Genomic DNA, 26,132 nt, shown 5'->3' on the forward strand with positions numbered 1-26,132 from the left:
GATTCCTCAGAGTGAAGTCAGCATCAAAGTCCTGGCACCTTTGTGAGGCCTTATACAAACTACAGCTCCTCACACTTCACGCCTGGTGGCACCTGTCGGTGAAGAGCAAATGTTGATTTTCAGGTCTAATAATTAGGAAGTTACAAAATTACAAAATTCAGCAAGCCATGGGGCCAGTGAGTCTCCTGCCTGCTCTTCTTCCTCTGGGGTCCCCAGTCACAGGGGGAGCTCCCACCAGAAGATTGTGTAATTGAGGTGTCTGGCCCAGCAGGTCCCCCACTGCCAGTCTGCCAGGTGCCACCCTTCTTCACAGAGTTGTCTCCCCACCCCCCAACTCCCTCTCTTTTTTATTCCCATTTTGGTTCTAAACTGAGCAGGGAGATTTCTTTCTCTGTCACTCCAAAAATTTTTGCAAATTTCTATGGAAACTAATTTTGTCCTTGCAACTGTGGGCAATGCATATCATTCACAACCTCCCTTATTTTGCCAGGAATTCCTCCCACCCCAATCCCATCTGACACTTTAACACAACAGATGTGAAAGAGCTCAATTCTATTCACTTTCCCATCAGAAATGTGAGCTCTTTGGAAGCAGGGACCAAATGTTATCTTCTTGCGTTATTAAAAAAAAAAAAAAATCCTTAAAATTCTCTACATGGCTTCTCATCCATTTTATTTAGTTACATAGGAGTTTGTTACTTTTTGTGTAATAATGGGTAATGTCAACTGGGCATTTACTAAATGCCAAGCACTTTACACAGATTCTTCCATTTAATTCTTATATCCATTCTAGAGGGTAGATATTATTATTTACATTATTTTACAGATCAGGAAACTGAGGCTCAGAGAGGTTAAATAACTTATTTAAGATCACACATCCAGTAAGAGGCAGTCAAGCCAGGAGTTAGATGCAGTCGTAATCTAGAGTTCTGGTGTGTGACATTGGCAGTCGTAATCTAGAGTTCTGTTGTGTGACATTGTTTTCCCAGGACGTTTTGGTACTGTATCCTATTATTAAATCTTGGTGAGTTTATGCTTGGTCTAAGAGAGAAATGTTAGGCTCTGCCAAACACTCTTTGTGCCCCTTTGCAGCAATAGAGCCCTGTAGGCAGCTAAGAATGACTCAGATTTGACCTACAGACATCAAGCCGGAGGGCAGCAATCTGGAGCAAAGGGCTGCCTGGTCTCCTGCAGGACTCATAATCTAGGAGTTCAGTCTGGGCGTGCCTATCAGTTCTCCCACCTGCTACACTCTCCAATGCTCCACCCCTGACTTTTGGCAGGAGAAAGCTTCAGCCCAATGGGAAGACAGGCTGTCCTCTCCGGGAAGGCAGTTCTCCCATTCCACAAAGGGCAAAACTGGTACCTAGAAGGGCAAGTTACACTCAAGGACACAGGATGAGTTAGTCCCCGTTCAGTTATTGGGTTTAACTCACTGAACATAGTAATGTACTTCATCCCCAAAGCAGATAAACATAAATCCGCTGCTTACAAAGAAACACCGAGTCTGAGGCTTGAGACCTCAAAAAAACCCAGAAAAAAAAAACCCAAAATAGGACTGCGGGGCCTTGGGCCGGAGTTCCAGTCTTCCGTCCCTCCCCCTGACTCCGCCCCGTCGGACCCCCTTCGTCCGGTCTAGGCCCCGCCTCTCGGAGGCCGCAGTCAATCGGGGAGGCTCGGGCTCGCCGCGTAAGCCGCTCCCCGCTTCCTGCCGGCCGCGCCCCCGCCGGCAGTGACGTGCCCCGCCCCGCAGCCGCGGGATTCAAACTCCCGGAAGCGGCGCCCGCGCCGCAGGGTGTGACTGGGCGGACTCGAGCGCCGCGCTTCGCCTCAGGTGCTGGCTGGCGGCGAGGAGACGACAGCCGAGGGTGGCGAGGGCGGCCAGGGTCCACAGCCCCGGGGCCAGGCCGGACCGCGAGGGAGGCGCGGTCAGAGGGCAGATCGCGTCCGTTTGGACTCCATCTCTGCTCGCCCTGATATATGTCCCCTTTCCCTGGCGCTCACTTCGTGCCTGCCCCGGGTTGGGAGCCTCGACCGTCAGCGGGTCGATCCTTCCTTTCATCTTTGCGGTGGGTATCATCACCCTCTTTGCCTTTTTTTTTTGGTGCGGAGAGGCCAAGTGACTTGGCCGAGGTCTTTTCGTGAGTACAGCATTTTGCCGACTAGCAAGCACGTTCATGTCTGTTCTACAGACATCTTCACTTTAGAGGTGAGGAAAAAAAAAAGTGCCTCGTTTTGCAGTTTTTCTTTATTTCTGTGTTTCCCCACGTAGATCTTATGTGAGGGTTTTTGTAAGATTCGCCTCCACTTGGAGCCCTAGCAGGTTGTTGGGTTGCAAGATTTCTTTGGTCACCCTCCTGTCCAGGATGCCTTAGATCACTTCAGCCAGTCAATAAATATTTATTGAACAGCGGCTGTTAGATTCTGTGAGTGACAAAAATAATTCAAGGTTCAGCCCCTGAAACAACTGCTGAACAAATTTAAGAAGTGGGTGTAGGGTGGGAGTAAACAATCGAGTACCAGATTGTATCCTGTGACCAATGTAGCTTATACAGAGGGAAGGCGTCCTGGAGAAGATGCAGCAGGGCCAGATAAAGTTTGAACAGTGTGAGCTCTGTTGAGTATTGGCCTGATGGGAGTAGAAAAAAAAAAACAGGGAAAGGAGGTTGGGAGGACTAAATGGTGGGGAGCTGGGAGATCCCAGCAGGGTCTATCTAGTCCAGAAGCTAGAAACAATAGTCATTTGTGACCAAAGTTCTGTCCAGAGGTCAGGAAGCGAACGTCCATAGGTTCCTTCCCGTTCTACTGATCCATGTAGTTCCACCATTCTGCGTTTCAGTGACTTGGGTGAAAAGTAGTTTTCTGTCATATCAACCCATTATAGCAAGTCAACCATGTGTTACTAACAGAAGCATGTAGGAAAGAACTTCCTGTGGCGGCAGGTTCTCAAGATGCCATAACCTTGCATTGGTCTTCATCGGTTTACTAGTTATCTCAGCCTTTCACCTTAGAGTGGGCAAAAATCCAGGACTAACCTTTCGCTAGATGGTCTGTTCCACTCAGTTTTCACAGCTCTGGTGTTTTCAGACTGATTTCATACAGGATGACTGTAAAAGTCACTTCCACAGGCAGGCCTTCCCCCATCACCTTAACCGAGTAGGTCTCCCCTGTTTTTTTACCAGAATCATTTATTCCTATAGAACATCGACTTTACAACTTGAGAATCTATATTGTGTCCTTGCCTCCTTTACTAGATTGAAAGTTCCATTATGTAAGGGACCATGTCTCTTTTTCTCTTGTTTCTTTGTCTTTTCTTTCTTTCTTTCTTTCTTTCTTTTCTTTTCTTTTCTTTTTTTTTTTTTTTTTTTTTTTTTTTTTTTTTTTTTTTGCCCATTTATACCCAGCACCTATGATGTTGCCTGGTAAATTAGGTTTTCCAGTATTTTTTAAATGCATGAATGGTCACACATCCCTCTAATTTACCTTAGTCACCACCACTATTTTTATCTTGGGATCCATAATGTAGAAAAATGCTTTTTAATCTCTCTAATTAAAGCTACTTTTATTATATGCGCAGTCTCTTTCACTATTTTGCTCCTAGAGTTAATATTATACATTTCTTCTACACTGTTACCAGATACTGTTAGCAGATTCTAAGTTTCTTACTCAATTTGGCCACTGTTCTTAATTCTTGAATATTGTGCCTCTTTTTCCTAGAAATGTCTGATCTTAGATTCTCCTCACTTCTGCCCCACTGTACTCTCTCAACTGACTGCGTAGATCTGAACTAGGCCTATCTTCTAAAACAGGACATATCATTATGTCAGGTAATGATATTTCAATGCCTGTGTGCTCAGAATTATATACTTATCACTAGCTTTTTATTCCTGGGTAAAATGTCTTTGTGATCTGTTTCATTCAGACTTCATTTGATGGTTTAATCATTGATCCTTTTTCTTTTAGATGAAACTTTTTCATTGAAGTATGACACATGCAGAATCCTGCACCAAACATGTGTCCATGTTTTTTAACGTTTTTATTTTAATACCAGTATGGTTAACATATAGTGCTATTTAGTTTCAGGTGTATAATGTAATGTTTCAACAATTCTGTACATTGCTCAGTGAGCATCAAGGTAAGTTGACATATTTTTAAAAGGTGAATTCTTCCCATGTATCCACCACCCAGATTAAAGAATCGGTATTGTTACCAGCAAGCCAGAAGCCTTTCCCAGTCCCTTGGTTTGGCTGTATCTCTTCTATTGAGATAGAGATGTTCTTCTATTTAGCAAATAGGTTATTACCTTTCCAAGCCTTTCAAACTTAGACTAATAAAGTATAATTGTATTTTTATTTTTACAGTTTCAGAGATGTCTTCCAGAAGTCCCAAAAGTTTAATTAAAGGTAAATGGGGATTGAAGCCTAGTAACTCCAAATCAGAAACTGCATTAGAAAAATTTAGGGGAGAAATTGCAGCCTTAAAAACATCAGTGGATGAAATCACAAGTGGAAAAGGAAAGCTGACTGATAAAGACAAACACAGACTTTTGGAGGTGAGTGGCCTTATAAACCTTTTTTTTTTTTTTTTTTAAATTTTTTAAACGTTTATTTATGATTGAGAGACAGAGACAGAGCACAAGCAGGGGAGGGGCAGAGAGGAGGAGACACAGAATCGAAGCAGGCTCCAGGCTCTGAGTTGTCAGCACAGAGCCCAACGCCGGGCTCGAACTCACAAGCCTCGAGATCATGACCTGAGCCAAAGTCAGACGTTTAACCAACTGAGCCACCCAGGTACCGCATAAACCTTTTTAAAGTATAATAAGCCTTACTGTAGGAGATGAGAAAGTATTTTCCCAGTAATTATGTAATTTGGTTATTCTGTTCATTCACTAAATGTAAAAAATCAAAACTAGTAATTTCAAAGTGTTTGATGGAGTTCAAATTTTAATGTGAATGCTTAAAAACTCATTTTATCATATATATTGGTTGCTTTCCAAATAATCCTTGTTTTCAGATATTTGGGATAAAATCATTACATATATTGGCATTTTGCATTCTGTTAAATTATATTTCAGATTCTCTAATTTACAGTTTGTTATGGCCTAGTCAATAAAGCAGTTTTATTTTGCAAAAGCTGTTTCCTTGTTCATAGTTAGAAAATAAATGACCATGGGGCGCCTGGGTGGCGCAGTCGGTTAAGCGTCCGACTTCAGCCAGGTCACGATCTCGCGGTCCGTGAGTTCGAGCCCCGCGTCGGGCTCTGGGCTGATGGCTCAGAGCCTGGAGCCTGTTTCCGATTCTGTGTCTCCCTCTCTCTCTGCCCCTCCCCCATTCATGCTCTGTCTCTCTCTGTCCCAAAAATAAATAAACGTTGAAAAAAAAAAAAAAAAAAAAAAAAAAGAAAATAAATGACCTATATTAAATCGTATCATTGGATTTCTTTAAATTTTATTTTATAGGCACACCTAAAACCAAATAATTTATTTCTTTAACAACACATATTGAGGTAAATACTTATTGAAGCATTGAGAAATGATCTATCGCCGATTTTTTTTTAAGTTTATTTATTTATTTTGAGAGAGACACAGAGTGTGAGCAGGGGAGAGGCAAAGAGAGAGGGAGAGAGAGAGAGAGAGAGAAGGAGAGAGAATCCCAAGCAGGCTTGTGCTAATAGTGGGCTTTAAACTCACAAACCGTGAGATCATGACCTGAGCCGAAATCAAGAGTCTGATGCTTAACTGACTGAGCCACCCAGGCGTCCCTATCTCCAATTCTTAAACACAAAGATTATTTTGCAATCTGGTGATGGAATCTAATAGCTTCTCTGAGAGATCTCTTTCCAGTTCTTTCCACTTTAAACAAGCACTGGTTGTCAAAACTTTGTTCCTTTGTAATCAGTTGAAATTACACTTCCTGTAACTTGTACCAATTTGTTCTAATTGTACCTATTACAGCTGCATGGAACAAGTCTATTTTTTTATCCATTTGACAACTTTTCAGATATTTGAGGAAATCTTGCTTTCTCTTACTTTTCTTTAATATATATTTTTAAGTTTATTTATTTATTTTGAGAGAGCAAGCGAGAGAGTGAGCGTGTGTGCACATGGAGGAGGGACAGAGAGAGAGAGAGAGAGAAGGAAGGAGAGAGAAAATCCCAAGCAGGCTCTGAGCTGTCAGCACAGAGCCTGATGTAGGGCTCGAACTCACAAACCGTGAGAGCATGACCTGAGCAGAGGTCAAGAGTCAGACACTTAACTGAGGGAGCCACCCAGGCAGCCCTCATCTTACATTTCTGTAGACAAATCCCATTTCTTCAGCTTTTCTAGCTTCTTATCATCCTGGTTACTTTCCTGAACATTTTGTGACGTGTTCATATTCCTTCTGAATTATGCACCCAATATCGTGCACAGTGGCAAACACGGGTTGAAATGGCAGTATTATTTCTACTAATTTGGATGTTGTTTTCTACAACATTTATAATTTCTATAAAATTATATGGGCTTTGTTTTGGTAACTGTATCATACTACTGCTTTATCTTAAGCTTGAGGCAACTTAAATCCCCTCATCATTTTCTCAAGGTCACCTAACTCAGTTTCCCCATTATATTTGAACAACTGTTTCTCCCCTTCATCCTCATGCAAGTTTGAAGTTTTATGTTGTTTTTACCTTGTTAACATGTAAAGTCAGTTAACTTTTTATGGACTCTCCATAGATGCTTTCCCGCCTCTGTCAGCAGCCGCTTAACAAGTGTGCCTTCTTTATCTTTTAAATCATTGGAAATGTGAACAGTCCTTTGAAGATCAGCTTTTAGATTTGTTACCAAATCATTTATTAACAAAAACAAATTAATGAATGCATTTTTATCCAGCTGTAATTTTCTGTAATTTTTAGGTTCTGTTGCTTTGAGTTCAATAATGAGCATGTATCTCTTTTAGGACTCACTTTTAGCCTTTAAGATGATTGGAACTGGTATGATGGAGGGGTGATTATCACATACTCATGTGGGAGCCAGCTTTTGGTTAGCTTTCTCTTACCACCCTTGACAGAGTTGGTTTCTCCCATTCATTTTATATGTGTCTTAACTACAGCACCGACCATATTGCATTAATGTATTGATTTCCCTCTCTGGAGCTCTCTGAGCACAAGACCTTGGCTTCATTTTCTTTTTGGCCCTGGTGTCTAGTGTAATGCTGACTTGATGTGTGATAAACCCTCTGTAAATGCTTGTTGGATGTTGTTTATTTCCATGTTTGACCTGGCTTTGTTCTGAGATTCTTCTTAGTTTATTTCTAGAAAATTCGAGTCCTGGAAGCTGAGAGGCAGAAGAATGCTTATCATCTCACAGAGAAAGACAAAGAAATACAGCGCCTCAGAGAGCAGCTGAAAGCCAAATACAGTAGTACTGCATTGCTTGAACAGCTGGAAGAGAAAACAAAGGAAGGCGAAAGGAGGGAACAGCTGTTGAAATCCTTGTCTGAAGAGACAGATGTATTGAAAAAACAGTTGTCTGCTACAACTGCAAGGCTTGCTGAACTTGAGAGCAAAGCCAGTACACTTCATTTATCACAGGTACTTGCCGTTTCTTTAAATCCAGATTTTTTTTTCCTTTCTGATACAATCTGTAGTTCTTGTGAAGAATGAGTTTGTTAAAACACACTTGTCAAATGTTGAAACAGTATAGTATACCAACAGGTTATTTTTTGTTTATAGCCTGATACCCTCTTCATAAGCAAAAATAGTTAACATGGCTCCCTCCATTCCCCACACCATTGTTTTGCGCAAGGGAATATTCGGAATACAGAATCCACTGTGTATTTACAACATCCAAGAAGATTTTCTTGGGCTGTTTTTTTTTTTCCTGTAGTTTGTATCATGAAGACAATAGGCTCCCTTTTGTTATTGTTTTCAAATTTGAGATATACAATGATAATATCAAGCATGTTTTTTGAAACTACAAGTGCTTCTGCTCCCCTCTTTTGTTTTAAAGTTTCTAGTGTAGCAGAAAGAGCAAGACTTTGTTGGTAGGCAGGTCTGAGTTCAGATTTTGGTTCTGCCACTTGCTAGTTGTGTGACTGTAACCTTTCTAGTCTTAGAGGCAGTGCTAGAGAGAATTTACCAGACCCTTCTCCTTAACCTCAGTTTCCACAGTGGTAAAATCAAGATAAGAATACTGGAGATTAAAATAGGTGAAGGAGATAAAGAGGTCCTAAAATGTCGAAAGAATACTGGAGATTAAATGTGATAATATAAGGGCACCTGGGTGGCTCAGTCGGTTAAGCGGCCGACTTTGGCTCGGGTCATGATCTCGTGGTCCGTGAGTTCGAGCTGTCGGGCTCTGTGCTGACAGCTCAGAGCCTGGAGCCTGTTTCAGATTCTGTGTCTCCCTCTCTCTGACCCTCCCCCGTTCATGCTCTGTCTCTCTCTGTCTCAAAAATAAATAAACATTAAAAAAAAATTTTTAAAAAAAGAAAATAAAGTAAGTGTGATAATATATCTAAATCCCCTAGCACAGTGCCTGGTATATAGAAAGTGCTCTGTAAATAATACGTTTCTTTTTGATCAGATCTTTGATTCTTTAATAAATTTAGACACTTGGATAATACTAATGTTACAACTATTAATACCACCTATAGAAGAAAATCTGTTGCTTTCAGATATAATACCTCACTGTTATTTGGGGTCTTTGCACTTTTTCTCCCATTTAGAGTAGTCAGAGTGATCAGACATATACATTTATGTGTAATTATGCACCTTTATGTGCCCTCTCATAGAATGGCAGTTGAGTATTTTTACAGGTGAATTCAAAGAGGTTAAGTTTTTCTAGAGAATTTCCATGCAGCTAAAACTCATGAAAATTATAATCAGATCCAAAGTGGTTGCCTAATACTTTTCCTTAAAGCTCAAGAATTAGTTTCTCTGCTCTCAAATATGGAAAGACAAACCCTGGTATGAACTATAACTTTTAAAAAATGTATTCTTATAGTAACTGTGTAGGCTGTCCACTATTAATTTCTGTATTAGTCAGACTGTTTTATTGCCATAACAACCAACCTCCAAATCTCACGGTCTGACACAATAAACGTTCGTTTTTTTCCCTCATGTCACAATTTAGTGCAGGTTAGAGTGGAGGAGGCCTTACTCCACAGGGTCACTCAGATCCAGGTTCCTTCCTTCTAGTGGCTTCTCCGTCCTTCCACCAGATCCTCTATGTACAGCTATGTAAGCTAGAAAGACCGTGTGGAGCATCAGGCGAGGGCTTGGGGGCCAGGCCTGGCATTGGCATATTTCACTTCTGTCCATGTTCCATTGGACAGAATTCAGTCTTATGGCCTCACTAAGCACAGCGAAGGCTGAATGTGAAGTCCAGGTATGCCCAGGGAAAAATGGAAAGGGATTTGGTGAGCTATCTCTGTCCTAGTTTTTACCAAGAGGACTAAATTGAGAGAGAGGAAGGACCACACACTAGGGTGAGTATCTAGAGTACCTTTGGAGAAAAATATTTTGTGATTTGTTGCCAGTGTTCACACAGATCTGTTTCCTTAAGCTGTTAAAAAGAGTGAAATATAGCTTTTTATGAGTTTTGTTGGTTAGCATGGGTACCTAACCATCTATTTCCTCTCTTTTTTTTCCTCTATAAGAAAATGAAAAAAAAAGAGGAGAGAAATTATGAGTTCCATAAAATCTGTTTAACTAATACTAATTAATATTTTTAATATAATTCTAGAAAACAACTTTTATCTTTTGAAAATTTAGTATTTTCCAGATTTGATCTAAGAGCCCACTTCTATGTGTTTTATCTCATTTTGGTGAAAAGCACTGGGCAATTCATATGCACTGAGGTATTCTAGTGATCCAGAGGCCCTAAGAAGTCAAATTAGTTATGAAATCTCAGAGCTTCCAGTGTGCTGAGGAAGCTTCCAGATCTTCATTCTCTTCTGGTACTCATGACCTGACATGATGGCTCATCAGCATATACTAGATCTGGATTTTTGGGATGCCCTTGTGAAGTATACTGTGTTATTATAGAACTAAATATAATGAGGAAACTTCTGTTGTTAAATTTGTGATATTAACTAATACTGGTTTATTTCAGACTGTGGCCACAAGCTGCTTCAACTCATCAATGAGTAATATTCATGAAATGGAAATACAGCTGAAAGATGTAAGTTCAGTTTCCTTTTATTAAGTTATGGGAAAAGAGGTCTGATTCATTCATTCTTAAATTTCATGGAAATTGACAGCATTGATTCTGTGGCTTAAAAACAATCTGTTAAGACGGAGAACTGAATGGTTTGAGATCATCTCCCTAGGTTACTATCTTTAAATCTGTTTCTAGACATTCAAGAGGGCCAGTTCCTCTAATCATGGTCTCACAAATAGGCTCGAAAGCCCTAGAAATCACCCAAACACCCAATCTGATTTGCCCAATTATTTTATTATTATGGTATAATTTAATTTATAGTTTTTTCTCTTTTTGTTTATCCATGCAAGATGTACCTATTCATTTAAAATTCTTCCCTTGGAACCAGGATTTGCTTTCATAGTTTGAAAAGGAAACACATTCTTAGTATACTCAGTACGTCTTCTGTAGAATTTGATATGAGGTTATTCTACATATATGGTAAAGCTATATTATTTCAAACTTATGTCTTAAATACAAGAAGTGTTTCATTAGGAATTGACTAAATTCAGGACTGTATTTTTTTGAGTTTTAATATCAGATATACAAAGTATAAAATTCTTGAGTTAATTATTAGGCCAGTAGGTAGGTATTTTGATTCCAGAAATATTACTGGCATGTCTGCCCTGCTCTAAGTTGCTCTTAAGATTCCTGTTTTATTTCATCTGGCAGGTGTACCTTGCAGTCTATTTGATCTTCAAAAGAATTTAAATCTGTTGAGTGTCTTTATAGCAGAGTACTATAGTAGCTTTATCAAAGTAATTTACCTAAAGGTAACTAAGATAAAGAAGAAACACAATTTTTAAAGATCTATCAAAATAAATTATTTGTGTTGTATGTTACCCTGACCTTTATCATTCTGTGTATATCAGTACCCACCAGATGCACATATCTATGAATAATTTACCTACCCACCTCTAGTTTTCCCCTTTTTCCACTCCAGCCGTGCTGGCTTTCTAGCTACTCCTCCTGCATTACACTGCCTTTTGTCTTTCTCTTCTCTCTGCCCGGCTTACTGCCCTCAGATATCTTCATGACCCACTTCCTCACCTCATCACATAATACTCAATTGTCACTTTCTTGGAAGGGGGAGAGGTGGGGAGTAGGGCCAGAGGTTTACCTAGCCATTTTTCTAAAATTATAGCTCCCAGACAATTCCTATTCCCTTTTCTTGCTTTGTAACTTCTCCCCTCATCACCTATAACTGTTGAACTTATGTTTTACTCACTTTATTACATGACTCTTACATTGGTATATATATTTTTTTCATTTTACTTATATTCAAGTTAGCTGACATATAGTATAATAATGGTTTCAGGAGTAGAATTTAGTGATTCATCACTTACATGCAACACCCAGTGCTCATCCCAACAAGTGCCCTCCTTAATGCCCATCACCCATTTAGCACATCCCCCCACCCTCCTTCCCTCCAGCAACCCTCAGTTTGTTCTCTGTATTTAAGAGTCTCTTATGATTTGCCGCCCTCTCTTTTTATCTTATTTTTCCTTCCCTTCCCCTATGTTCATCTGTTTTTTTCCTTAAATTCCACATGAGAGTGAAATCATATGATATTTGTCTTTCTCTAACACTTTAATTAGCATAATACATTCTGTTCCATCCACATTGTTGCAAATGGCAAGATTTCATTCTTTTTGATCACAGAGTAATATTCCATTGTCTATACATTGGTATATGTTTTATGAGGGAAGGATTTCTGGTTTTTTTCACTGCTATATCCCCATTATCTAGAACATTTGAATTTTATTAGTACCTGAAAAAATATGCTATCATCTTAAACTTCTATGTAATTTTTAGGTGTCTCAGCACCAACTGCTTCAAATATCAGCTAATGTTATTTTTAGATAATGGCAATTCTTTATGTTAAAGTAACTTTGAAATGTTATGCATGTATACCCAGTCTTTTTGTTCTGTGTTATCTTCCTGGCTTACTTAAGGATTACATTGTACTTCTCTGCTCTGTTTACCTTAAAAAGGCTTTTAGACAAGTAGAGTAAAATTTAACCCAACTCACCTTCAATAGACTGAGCAATGCCTCCCAGACTGTCATGTGCAGATGAGACTACGCGATTTTTATAAAATGCAGATTCTGATTTCATTGGTCAGAGTTAGGGCCTGAGATTCTGCATTTCCAACAAATTCCCAGCTGCTGCTGTATTAACTTACATGTTTGAGGAGCAAGAGATGGTTTAGCTCTGATTGTCTCTGAGCCCAGGAGGAGACTAGGGAGCCCAGAAAGCGACCTGTCACTCCTGTGAGCATAGGCACTGTGGCATTATTCTGCTTTGAGAGCCTAGCAGTTCCAATCCCTCACCGTTCCTTCAGTCTCCTGCAAAGCTTCCTGGAGCAAAGCTTCCTGGAGTGCTTTGCCCACCTATTTTAAGAATCAGGGGCGCCTGGGTGGCGCAGTCGGTTAAGCGTCCGACTTCAGCCAGGTCACGATCTCGCGGTCCGTGAGTTCGAGCCCCGCGTCAGGCTCTGGGCTGATGGCTCAGAGCCTGGAGCCTGTTTCCGATTCTGTGTCTCCCTCTCTCTCTGCCCCTCCCCCGTTCATGCTCTGTCTCTCTCTGTCCCCAAAAAAATAAATGTTGAAAAAAAAAAAAAAAGAATCAGTATTTGTTTTGCTAAAAGAAGCCCTAAAAACTCATGTTTACCTTTCTTAAAGCCTAGCTGTATCATTTTCTCAGCTGCCATTTAGGTCTGGCTGACATTTTGAAATAATTACATGGCATTCATTCTGTAAACATACAATGTCATTAACTTGCAAATCAAATAGCTAAGAGGCAGTTGAAATAGGCATTTCATGCTCTTAATTTTAAAAATCTGATTTTTAAACAGAATTTAGGGAACATAGGTAATATTTATTTATTTAGTTGTTTATTTGGAAAAAAGTAAAATTTGCAGGAAAGTTACAAGAATGAAGATGATACATAGAACACCCAATACTAATTACCAGAATTCAAACATTGTTAACATTTTGTTCCACCTTATACCTCTCTCTTTCAATACCCCCCCACATATAATATTTTTTTCTAAACCTTTTGAGAGTGAGTTGCATATATTACAGCCCTTTAAACCTATATACTTCAATATATATTCCTCAGAATGAGGATGTTCTCTTACGTGATTACAGTACAGATTGCAACTTTAATAAATTTAACAAGGACACTATACTTCTATGTAATCTACCATCCATATTCCAGTTTTGTCAATTGACCCACATTTTTTATTTCTCCAGTGTAGGCTAACATTTCAACCTGCATTTCAGTTTTTGCCAAGAATTATGTAATGCATCTCTGGGAAGCCAGGAGGAAGAACTTTAGTAGCATTCCACAGGGCTTCTCTTTTGCCCACTTCTGTCCCATATTTTTATTGATAACTTGAGTGGAAATGTTATATGTATGCCTTAGAAATGTGTAGAAGACACAAAGCTGGAAGAGATAGTAATATAATGATGGCTCTAAAGATGCAAAACTAATATCAGCATTTATTGATAGCCATCAAATCCATTAATTATTGATACTATTTAGAGAAGAAAGCAAATGCAGAGTCAGTGAGAAGAGGCCCGAGTAAAGAAACGTTTGCTACTTTAATAAAGTAATATTGCCACCACGTGGCTTTTTAGAATATTGCACCTCAAATCTTAACCTGTAGTTCTGTTTCTCATACTTAAGTAATGTATGGACAGGTTCATTTATTATGTATATATTATATATATTAGTATATATACTAATTAGTATACTAGCATATATACTAATTAGTATATATACTAATATACACTAATATATACTAATATATTATATATATACTAATCTACATAATATATATATATATTAGAACAAGTGTGAGCAAGGGAGACAAGTAGAGGGAGGGAGGGAGGGGGAGAGAGAGAGAGAGAGAGAGAGAGAGAGAGAGAAAATCTTAGGCAGGTTCCATGCTTAGTACGGAGCCTGATGTGGAGCTTAATACTATCACCCTGGGATCATAATCTGAGCCAAAATCAAGAGTCAGCCGCTCAATCAACTGAGCCACCTAGGTGGTCCTGGGTTCATTTAAAAGAAGAAAATTTTCATGACCATCCAATGTTAACTTGGATTATTTATATTGAAATATTTCTTAAAGATGGACTAATTTAAAATTTGAAATAAAATTAGGTTATCTTTAGCATCTAACTAATATAATTTATTAAGTATTTGGATATGTGCCTGCTGTTTGAGTCATACCTCTTTCGGCAACTAAATTTGAGTATATAGTACAGAACTCTTAAGCTCTGTGAGGAGAATTAATGTTGTAACTGCATGACAGGTGCAGAGAGAAAAGTGTGTGGTCAAGTGACTGGAGGGCCCTGGACTAAGTCTTTGATTCCAGATGCTATCGTTGTCTTTGTAATCCATTTCTTAGTTCTACAGAAAACAAGACACTGAAAATTCTTAAGCCCTATGCCTAGATGCTCATGAGTTTGTAGGATGCTCATGGAAAGAGCCTAGCAAAGTTTAGAGGAACTCTATAGACTTAAGGGTTTTTATAGAGAGAGATCTTTTTAGACTTGAGACTCAGTCGTTTATGTCTTTAAAGATAGAAATTCTTATCTGAATGAAGATGCCTTGATATACAACCAAAAACGTCCAGTATGTTCCTTACCACCTTTCCCATCTCACTCCCCGGGGGAGATGCCAGCTTGTAGGGAAGGGGAGTCCCTCCTTTTTCAGCACACCTACAACAAATGCAGCGTGAGTAAAAAGAACTGAGCACTTTTGAAGATGTATTCCAGTATGTATGTTTTACTTCAGTCTGATTGGACCATGCAACATTTTTGTCAAGAACTTTACGTTTGTACCATCTTTATTTGGCACCCCAGAGGATATGAAATTTTACATCCTGGCTGTCACTTCAACCATTGATGATAGTAAATTCCAACAGGTCTGGGATGAATTATGACACAAGGCGTATATATTATGCACTTGTTAAAATCACAGAAATAGCTGTGATAGTTCCATTACAAAGAGGTTTGATTACATTTTCATACATTCCTTAGTTAATGAGTAATAGATTCTTGAGGGTGTTTGATTCTTTTTGAATCATTCTAAATGGATTGTTCTACTGCATGTAAGGAACTTCTACTAGGTTCTTTCATGCCATTTCCTCCCTTTCCTGAATACTCTCAAACTTCAGTCTGGGTCTAAAAGTCTTGCTTGGTTGCTTGGCTGATTCTGCCAATCATTGTTTCTCCACTCCGTGTCGTCACCATCATTCATGAACACTCATCAGGCAGCTGCTTGCTATGGAAACATCGAACACATGAGTAGAACCTATGGACTCTAAACAAGCCTGGGCTCAGCTTTCTGGGGGCTCATGTTCTAGTTCAGATAAGAACTATCGTCAGGAGGCAATCAAGATCATGAGTGTAAGATGCCAAATAGATTGAATAGACATTAAAATCACTGTTGGCTTACAAAGGAGAGGGAACTTGGTGAGGGCAGCTACGGTGAGGAGGCTTGAAAGACAAGCCCGGATGCACTGGAACTTGCTGAAAAGGTGGGATTTAAGTGAGCAGGTGATATAGGAAGGAGTTCTAGGGCATTCTGGGCAGAAGGAAGAGTTTAAGCAAGGCACAGAGTGTGTATAGTTCTGTAGACAGCAAGGTGGCAGTGGAGGCCAGAAATGGCCAGGCTGTAACTTGAAGAGATGGAAAAAGGCAAATTGTGGACCATTTTAATGTTAGCCTAAGGGAACATAGCTTCAGTTTTAGCAAATGGTGTTATGAAGCTTTCAAAAATTCTGTTACTAATATAATTAAAGCAATTTAGCACTTTGGGGGACCAAGGGAAAGGTTGAACTGAATTTATTAGGAGTAGCTGTTTTTCCCCAAAACACAGAGTAATCATGGTATTGATTAACCTGAAGCTTTTGGTGATAACCTGTGCCTTTTCATACTCTTTTAATGGGGAAATCACTTTCAAACTGAGGATCTGTATTGTTGAGCAAAAAATGGACACATTTTTTTCTTTTTTCTCTTAATCCTCTTATCTCCAGGGTTTACCAAGATCCAACAGTGAATAATTGCTCAAGTAGGCATTCCGACAGGGGCAGACAGGTCATAGCATGAGCACCAGGGCCAGAGGACTCAGTACAAATGAGCTTGGCTATCAGAAACGGATGTTCACATCTCTGTGTGTGCCCCCTTCTGGGACCTTTCATCTGTAACATTTTGCACAGGTGACATCAGGTTTAGATAATGCACGGCGTCTCTACACAAATAGTCATTGAGACTTGTTTCCCTAGCCAGCCTCTTAGGAGCAAAGAACGAGAAAGGGACAGTCCCGTCTTCTTGGACTGAACTTCTAGATTAGAAAGGAGAGAAGAGTTATCTCATTGCATAGCGGTGCTATTTAAGAATTTCTAGACTTTTCCCCCCAGTGCCAGCAGATGAGTTATCTTTTTTCCTAGCTTTCAACTTGAATCTGGGCCCCACTTTCATGAACAAAACTGCCACCTCCCCTGGCAAAACTAGGGCAGGGGTCAAGGGGGTGGGGTAGTGTGCGATTGCTGGGGATACTAGGCTGTCCTGGCAGATTCCTTTGCCTTTCACTGAATTTCCAAGGATCCAGTGGTTAAGAACAGTGAGAGCTAGAATCAGAGGGGATATGAACTTGTCCTGATTGATAATAATGAACCACCTTAGAAATCTGCATACCTTTGTCCATGTATTACCCACTAAAGCTTGTTTACCCACTAAAGCTAATGTAGCTTCCTATAGGAGTGTTTGCTAGTGTCTTGCCACAGATCAGGTGGGGTCAGGTTTTCAAACTTAAGCTAGGTAGCCTGGTAAGGCTATCAGAGCATATCTAGTTTCTTGAGGGAAAGATGTAACCAAAATGAAAAACTTGTGTTAGCAGTAATGGTAAAGTGAATCAGTTTCCTTGTTACCAGCTAACTTAAATAGACACTGCCTATTTTATTAATATTACCCTGTCATTCAAATAATTTCTTGAGTGTACATATTGTACATAAAAGCAGATTCCTCAGAGGAATCCTCTGAAAAGAGCATGGTCTACCACTTCAAGAAACTTACTATTTGAAAGACATAGCAAGCACAGATAAACATCTGAAGATGTTTGGTAAAATACTTTTTAAAAATATGTAGATCTATGTAACAACTGACTTCATAAGCCCCTATACAAACCAAGTGAATGATCCCAGCTTGGGATTTTTGCTTGAGTTGTAAGAGATGTAAAGGATGAAAATTGGTGACCAAAAGGGGGGCGGCTCTTTAAGTTGATTCTCCGAGAAGCAGCCACTGAGATGGAGTTCGGAGGTCAGTTTACTGGGCAGCAACATCTGTGAGAGTAGAAGGAAGGTGGCAGGACTGGGCAGGAGCACCAGGCTGCAAGCCTGACAGGGTCTATGTCCCCATGGAGAGCTCCTGAGCAGAGTTATGTGTTGAGTGGAAATCCCTCTTTCTCAAAGGGAGCCCGAGCAGTGCACCTCACCTCTGCCACAGAGGCATCCTAGTTTACAGAGAATGACATGGACACAGATACAAAGCGAGTTGTGTATAGGAGACAGCAGAGAAATGAACTTGACCCCATGGAAACATGACTTTGCCATGGTGTTAGGTGCTCTGAAGGAGCCTGATGTTCGAATGGATCTCGAGGTTGCAAGCCATGCGGTGGCGGACCAGACTTCTATGTGAACCACAAGACTGTGCACTGAGAAAGGCTACATCACTTTGGCTCCCTTCTCCATTTTAAGATTTTGGTTTTTCGTTTTAATGGTTTGCTTTCATTTTCATTTCAAGGCTCTGGAGAAAAATCAGCAGTGGCTTGTGTATGATCAGCAGCGGGAGGTCTACGTAAAAGGACTTTTAGCCAAGATCTTCGAGTTGGAACAGAAATCAGAAACAGCTGCTCATTCACTCCCACAGCAGACAAAAAAGGCTGAATCAGAAGGTACTGGTGTAAAAATGTTCTTTTGGGGTAGGCCTGCCTGACATTTTCCAAAAGGAGAGATTCATCAAATTTAGATTTTTATAAATAAGTGTTAGAAAGTAAATTAAGCAAATCTTCTAACCTTGAAGTAAGAAATATTGTGTTACCAAGTCTGTTTTCTCATTGTTTTTTGATAAAAGGGGGCACAGCCACAGAGTAATGGGTCTGTGGCAGTTCTGAAGGCACATTAAATTTTCTCCTTCATGCATGTCCTTCTCTGCCTTCAAAGATCTTCTCCAGCTTTATTTCCCCCAGGGTCAGCCTTGTTACTGATTAGCTTTTTACTCTGCTTCCTTGCATGTATTCATATCAATCCCAGGAGAAAGAATACCTCTTATAGATGATTTTTCAGTCTTGTGAGTCTCCCACAGAATTGAAATGAAGGCTCCTAAGGATGATTCAATCTTTTTGTCAAGTTCTTCGCAGCTTCTCTGACATTGAGTTTCACAAGAACTCTAAGAGGTGGGGCAGAAGGGGACATTATTCTCATTTTACAGATGGGAAGATAGGTTCAGCAGCTCCAGGTGACGAGCTAAGAAGAGAAAAGAAACCCCCTTCCAAAGCACTTGTTAAAAGACGGATAGCACGGGGCGCCTGGCTGGCTCAGTCAGTGGACTGTGCGACTCTTGATCCCAGAGTTGTGAGTTCAAGCCCCGCACTAGGTGTAGAGATTACTTAAAAATAAAATCCTGGGGCGCCTGGGTGGCTCGGTCGGTTAAGCATCCGACTTCGGCTCAGGTCGTGATCTCACGGTCCGTGAGTTCGAGCCCCGCGTCGGGCTCTGTGCTGACAGCTCAGAGCCTGGAGCCTGTTTCAGATTCTGTGTCTCCCTCTCTCTCTGCCCCTCCCCTGTTCATGCTCTGTCTCTCTCTGTCTCAAAAATAAATAAACGTTAAAAAAAAAAAAAATTAAAAATAAATAAATAAATAAAATCCTAAAAAAAAAAAAAAGACTGATGGTCCTAATGGGACTGAAGCCTTGAATTATATAAACAGAAGGCTAAAGAAAGGGAGACAAGACTCCTAATCTTGGAGCTTCACATTTGAATATTTAAAATGAAGCTAATGCTGAAAAAGAAAATATAAAAGGAATTGGGCACAAAGTTACTTAACTGTAATTCCTTTATAAGTTTATTACACATAAAAGTAAGATTTTAGTTGTGGGCTAAGTCTAATTTCTTCTTTGACAATATGTTCTCTATGTGTATGTGTTCTATCAGAGTAATGTAAGCTCTTGTTAAAGTAATTTAATAGTAGTATAAGGGGGCTTGCCCCACTCTTCATAGTCCATCCCAGTTGCTATTTCCTCCTGCCATTAGGGCAGCCGCTTTTAACATTTCTGGTTTTGATTTTGGTGACTATACCTATAAATAATGAGCTTATATTTCTATTTGTTGATTTATCTTTTTTAGACATTGCTGATTTTCCCTTCCCATAGAATAGCTATATTACTGTTTTCAGTTCTTCTGTTTATTAGTTTAACTTCAAATAATGTTCCTGAGCTTCTGTTTCTTGTTCCATCGGATGTCTACCCTATCTCTTGACTCTTCGTTTCATAAGAACTTATTTACAGAAATGTGTTTAGTTTTAACTTCTCAGGATTATTATGTTTTATAAAGTGAGTTGTGACCCAATGTGTTTGTCATAGGTTATCTTCAAGAAGAAAAGCAAAAATATTACAACCATCTCTTGGCAAATGCAAAAAAAGATCTTGAGGTTGAACGACAGACCATAACTCAGTTGAGCTTTGAACTTAGTGAATTTCGAAGAAAATATGAAGAAACCCAGAAAGAAGTCCAAGATTTAAATCAACTGCTGTGTTCACAAAGAAAGGCAGATGTACAACATCTGGAAGACGATAGGCATAAGACAGAGAAAATACAAAGGCTCAAGGAAGAGAATGATATTGCGAGGGAAAAGCTTGAAGAAGAGAAGAAGAGATCTGAGGAGCTCTTATCTCAGGTGAGCCTAACTAGTAAGACTTTCCGTGATTCAGAATTCAGAATTGCCATTATACTTACCAAGCATCAGGAACTATGTTAACCACTAGGGAACCAACAAGGAACAAATGCCCTGCCCTAGGATTCTTATTTAGAATGGAAACAGACCATAAACCAGTGCCTAAATAACCAAGTAAACTCAGGAAAATAAAGCAGGGCAATATGACACAAGAACTGGGGGCCGGGGGAGGCTTTACTGCAGAGACGGTATTTGCACGAAGGTCTTTTGGGAAGAAGGAGCCTGTGAAGAGAGTGACTGGGAATTCCCTCCTGTGGAGGAGCTCGTGTACAGAGGCCCTCGGGGAAGAGGAGGCAGGTATGTGTGAGGAGCCGAAAGGTGTGAAGCAAAGAGGGGAATCGGTGCTGGTTCCCAGGCAGGCACCTTGATCTGGATGATACCGTGCTCAAGTTAATTCCTTCACCTGATACCGTCCAGCTTCTCATTGCGCTCATGACCTCCTGCCGGGATATCTGTGCCAGTAACGTTGGAGTTACTAAGTTAGGATTGTTAGAATTGAATACTACTTCAACAGAAACTCATTAATTTAAATCTTGCTTGGCAGCATGGAATAATGAAAAAAACATTATTTGGGGTCCACACCTGGTCTCTAGTTCAGGATGTATGGCCTTAGGGAAATCAGCTAACTTCCCTGACTTGAAGATTATTGATGCCAAGTTAATAACAGCAGTCTTTTTTTTTTTTTTTGCCTCGTAGGGCTTTTGTGAAGGTCAACTGAGAGAATGTGAAAGTGCTTTGTAAAATAAAGGGCTGGGGTCAATGTTCGTTATTGCTGCCATTAGAATAGTAATTTTTTTTAATCATCCAGAAGTTGAGAGGGAGAACAAAGCAGTCTGTAACATTTGCCTTCTTAGTCTTTACCACCCTGGTTTGTGCCTGCAGGTGTGAGCAATGATCTTTACAAAAGATTAACCAGAAATGGTGGAGAGGGAGCGCCTGAGTGGCTCAGTCAGTTAAGCATCCAACTTTGGCTCAGGTCATGATCTCACGGTTTGTGGGTTCAAGCCCCACATCTGGCTGTGTGCTGACAGCTCAGAGCCTGGAGCCTGGTTCGGATTCTGTGTCTCCCTCTCTCTCTGCCTCTTCCCCAGCTCGCGCTCTGTCTCTCTCAACAATAAATAAACACTAAAAAAAATTTTAAAAAAGAAATGGTGGGGAATTTTGTTCCAACTCTGCAGGCAAGGAGGCAGGGCACCTCCAGCTTTGTTAACTTATCAGAAATATTAGCAGATGTCAGAACCTCCAGGAAAGTGGTGTGTGCACTGCAGAGTTCAGTGCTGTTTACGGACTCACGGTCTCTGCCTCAGGGAGCCCTCAGCCAGGGTGGTGCTGCTCGGCCCCTTGTACAGATAGCCATCAACCAACCAGCTGCCGGGACTCACCCCAACTAGCAGGTGTCGTCCGGAATAGAGATGGATTTGTGAGCCTCCCCTGCATCCCAAGTCAAGCAGTAGAAGAGTGGATATGACAGTGTTGGCTCTGTTTCCATCCTACAGGTCCAGTTTCTTTACACATCTCTGTTAAAGCACCAAGAAGAACAAACAAGGGTAGCTCTGTTGGAACAACAGGTACCGACTGGGGCTGCTTCTAAATTCAGCTTAACTTGTTAGAAAATGGGATTATTCCTCATGTTTACACTAGTCTATGAAGAACCATTTGAAAGTCATGAAAAATGTTTTTAATAAACTTTAACAACCACAGCAAAAAATATAAGTGACCATCTGTGCTTGCCATTTATTCCTATCTTTAGGCTAAACCAGATCCTGAGGGGGGATGGCGGTTGTTTTGACAGGGTAATGTTTGCCTCGGTAAATCTTACTGTTCCCCGCATGGCTTCTGTAGTCCCTGCTCCAAGTGAGCAGGATCTCCTCAAGAGGGCCATCTTATAACTTCAAGTAGAACTCAGAGAGATACCACTTGTTCTCAGGATATAGACCAGAGATTTTTAGTGTATTCCAAACCAGGGAACAGCTATCTCTTTCCCTTCTCCCCCTGCCCCAGAACAGAAGGGGGTTCAGGGAGGACACACCCCAACCAGCAACTTCTTAAGTTGCTCCTCACTCACCTCAAGCCCTGGCTTTGCTCCTTGGATAAACCAACCCCCAACCAGAAGCTTTTCTATTTATCAACATCTCACTGTACTCGGATGAATTCTTGCTCTGAAGACACAGCAAATGTTTGCTTCTTGTGCTAAAAAAAAAAAAAAAAAATGCAAGCATGCAGTCAAGAGAACTCGACAGTATATACTAACCATGATTGTCTCGGCCTGGGTATTTGTTCCAGATGCTCGCATGTACTTTAGACTTCGAAAATGAAAAACTTGACCGTCAAAATATGCAGCACCAACTGCACATAATTCTTAAAGAACTGCGAAAAGCAAGAAATCAAATAACACAGTTGGAATCCTTGGTGAGTCTGGAATGGTTAAACTAAAACTTATTTTCTTCTTTCTCTTGCTGCCATTTTCCCATTTATATATCAAACCAGTGCCCAGACTGAGAGGATACAGCTTCAAGCATGGCTATTTCTCAAATCAACAGGCAGAACCCTGCTTCGTTGGAAGCACCTGCCCTTTGAGCATCAGCCCAGAGCACTAGAAGGAGGGGCCCTGTGTGCCTCTGTGTAACAATGACATTACTGGTGCCCGAGATCACCTCTCCCTAATGTGACTCTAAACTCACTAAACGGGCTGTGCCTGGGGCAAGGTGGGGTAAGGGAGGGCAGTTGTAAATCCTGAACTGAAACCATGTTTTTCTATTTAGGAAGAAAGAAATGTCGTTTTTAGTGACAATGGATGGTTCTGTTAATACACTGTTGCAGGCATGTTGAGTTAAGCACATTTTGTGGGTTACCTTGAACACATAATCTTTTAAAACATAAACCTTTTAAATAAGATTGTTTCTATGAGGAAGTGATTTTTGACTTACTATTTTCATCTTACTAAGAAGCTTTTGAACCAAACCTGTTGGTAACTGTGTGTGCGTATTATGTCCCATTAGCACATATTTTATTTATTTTTAATTCATTTTGAGATAGAGACAGGGAGAGAGAGCACATGCATGCATGGGTGGGGGAGGGGCAGGGAGAGAGAGGGAGAGAGAGAATCCCAAGCAGGCTCAGCACTGTCAGTGTGGGACCTGATATGGGGCTGGAACTCACAAACCTTGAGATCATGATCTGAGCCGAAGTTGGACTGAGCCACCCACGCACCCTGGCACATATTTTATTCATGCCTAGTACTGCAGAGTATTTGCAGATGGTAAAATGTAACAAATAGAATTCCTCAGTTTTTGAAAGAGGAAAAAACAATTGTTAAAAAAAATCATTTGTAGCTTCTTTATGAGTAAAAGACAAAATATATCTTGACTCTGTTCTTTAGTAGTATGTCATTCATTTTGACCACATATAATATTTGAAATTGAAGTTTATAATTCATTTCTGTTAATGACTGTTTTTCAAAGTATAGGAAGCCAGAGGATATAAAAAAGATTCCCTAATTTTCCTGTACTTTTCTTTGTTTTCCTGCTGTCCATCATCTTTAGAATATGCTGTAAAATATTCATTTTAAAGCTGTATTGACGGGGCGCCTGGGTGGCGCAGTCGGTTAAGCGTCCGACTTCAGCCAGGTCACGATCTCGCGGTCCGGGAGTTCGAGCCCCGCGTCGGGCTCTGGGCTGATGGCTCGGAGCCTGGAGCCTGTTTCCGATTCTGTGTCTCCCTCTCTCTCTGCCCCTCCCCCGTTCATGCTCTGTCTCTCTCTGTCCCAAAAATAAATAAACGTTGAAAAAAAAAAAATTAAAAAAAAAAAAAAAAAAGCTGTATTGACTATTCTGACTTCCTCAGGGGGGAAAAAACCATAAAGAAGGAAAGTCACAAAGATATTATACAATATTGTTATGATTTCTATGTGTAACCTATTTGATCTGCTAACATTCTTTGCTACTCTATTCTATGTAGTTTCCTTTTTTTTTTTACTTGCTGAACTTGCCCTTTTTTTACTAAACTATCAAATTTTGTCAGCCTTGTATATAGGTCTACCTTTATATCTGGCTCTAAGCATTTTTTAAAAAATTTTTTTAACATATTTATTTTTGAGAGAAAGAGACAGAGCATGAGCAGGAGAGGGGCAGAGAGAGAGGGAGACAGAATCTGAAGCAGGCTCCAGGCTTTGAGCTGTCAGCACAGAGCGTGACACGGGGCTCGAATTCCCAAGCGGTGAGATCATGACCTGAGCTGAAGTTGGACACTTAACTGACTGAGCCACCCAGGCATCCCTGGCTCTAAGCATTTTAATAAACTCTATCCATGTAAATACCCAATCCTGGTATTTTGTGGGTAATTTGGGTAATTCATAACTACCTCATATACATTTATTTTTCAGAAGCAGCTTCGTGAATTTGCCTTCACAGAGCCATTAGTCACTTTCCAAGGAGAGTCCGAAAACAGGGTAAAAGTTGCCTCACCAAAAAGTCCCACTGCTGCACTAAATGAAAGCCTGGTGGAATGTCCCAAGTGCAATATACAGTATCCAGCCACCGAGCATCGAGATCTACTTGTCCACGTTGAATACTGTTCAAAATAGCAATATAATTATTCTTTGTTTTTGTGGCAAAAGATTCAATACTGTATCTTCTGTTAGCTTATGGACATTTTGAATTACTTATTTCACCTCTTCTATAAGAAACTGCCTCTCTACCTTTGAGACTCTGGCATAGGAGTGAATCATTGTATTTTTTTTTTTTTTTTTTTTTTTTGGCCGCTTTGCATTTTCCTTGGTAGTGATACCTCTCTGAGATGGTTCATCTTCAGGCTTCAGTGACGGCATGAGATGAGCTGAGACAACTAACATTTTGCACTGTTAAAGTACTTGATAAGGACGAGATAGTTCAGGTTATTGCTTGTGGGCTTAATCTGTTGCACCAGCAAGCAAATATTTTATGTTTTTTGTAGGTTTTTAAAAGTCAAAGTTAATTACCCAGGATCTTTGTTGGCTTTTTGTTTTTTTATTCAAACTTCATAAACCTACAATTCCAATTTTTATGTCCATTGTTAAAAGCTGGTAATACTTTTTACATTTTTTCCTCTCTATAATAAGGCGGTTATTAGAAAAGTTGGAATTTTTCTTGATCTTTTTTTGCAGAGCTGTGTTCTAATAGAAGCACAAGGCAGATTCTGCTTAAGCAACACTCCTCAGTAGCCACACACAATGTTTTCTTTCATATTAACTGGCTGTAACTTTAACTTGAATTTCATTAGCACAGGTTGCTCACTTAAAGTTGTTAAAATGAATTTTAACAAAGCCATCTAGCCCTCTCATTTGATTTGCAGGTATTTTATTTATTTATTTTTGGCACTCTTAAAGTTGGGCAATGTGGTGAACATTTGCTTATCTGAATATATATTTTTATATGTGTGTGTGTAAGCCCACAATTTTTTTTATTTCTTCAGGTTTTCTAAAATGCTGAATATGGGCTACTGTTAGTAATATAAAGGAGAAAAGAATAAAATTATTTAATAAGTTTTAATATGTCTTGTGTATATGTGCACAGGTATTCTAAGAATTCTGTCCTGAGGGGTGTGCCAGAGAACAGCGGATTCACTTACAGTGTAAAGGGATAAGAGAGTTAAGGATCCACGGGAACCAAAAACTACACGAGGCTCAGAGAGATAAAGCAAAATCCCCACAATCACTTAAAAGAGAAACATTCGTGGGTTTCAAACTCCCAAATCAGCCCCAAAGCCCAACTTCACTCTACCCTGCCAGAAAACTTTTGTGAATTCTCCAAACTCAGTACACGTCAGGTGATGTTATAACCAGAGTAATGGAATGTTCCTTGAGTTAGGAAAACAGCAGAGCAGAACATACCAACTGGTCTCTTCCATCCCTCTGGTCTGAGAAGTCCTGCCTTGTCGAACCCCTCCACCTGTT

At 40.1% G+C, this 26,132-nt stretch overlaps 1 protein-coding gene across 4 annotated transcripts; it reads left to right on the forward strand.

Moving 5' to 3' along the window:
* Positions 1-1,765: 1,765 nt before the first annotated feature.
* CEP55 (centrosomal protein 55) lies at positions 1,766-25,728 on the forward strand. Of its 4 annotated transcripts, none has more exons than XM_045438243.1 (10): positions 1,766-2,208; positions 3,717-3,826; positions 4,361-4,551; positions 7,293-7,568; positions 10,093-10,161; positions 17,996-18,146; positions 19,833-20,146; positions 21,700-21,771; positions 22,487-22,612; positions 24,585-25,728. In XM_045438243.1, exons 2-10 carry the CDS (start codon positions 3,820-3,822, stop codon positions 24,783-24,785), a joined length of 1,407 nt encoding a protein of 468 aa, XP_045294199.1. In that variant the 5' UTR covers positions 1,766-2,208; positions 3,717-3,819; the 3' UTR covers positions 24,786-25,728. The 4 variants fall into 4 exon arrangements, with proteins under 4 accessions (XP_045294199.1, XP_045294200.1, XP_045294202.1 ...); XM_045438244.1 differs by having other exon boundaries at positions 1,766-2,068; XM_045438246.1 differs by lacking the exon at positions 3,717-3,826.
* Positions 25,729-26,132: the final 404 nt, after the last annotated feature.

The sequence above is a fragment of the Leopardus geoffroyi genome, chromosome D2 (assembly GCF_018350155.1).
Source record: "Leopardus geoffroyi isolate Oge1 chromosome D2, O.geoffroyi_Oge1_pat1.0, whole genome shotgun sequence".
Lineage (NCBI taxonomy): Eukaryota > Metazoa > Chordata > Mammalia > Carnivora > Felidae > Leopardus > Leopardus geoffroyi.

Bases quoted from the DNA above. Each gene is read 5' to 3' on its own strand.
- CEP55 (XM_045438243.1), top strand. The intron at 20,147-21,699 runs GTGAGCCTAACT...TCCATCCTACAG, and splicing joins CTGAGGAGCTCTTATCTCAG to GTCCAGTTTCTTTACACATC. The intron at 22,613-24,584 runs GTGAGTCTGGAA...TTTATTTTTCAG, and splicing joins TAACACAGTTGGAATCCTTG to AAGCAGCTTCGTGAATTTGC.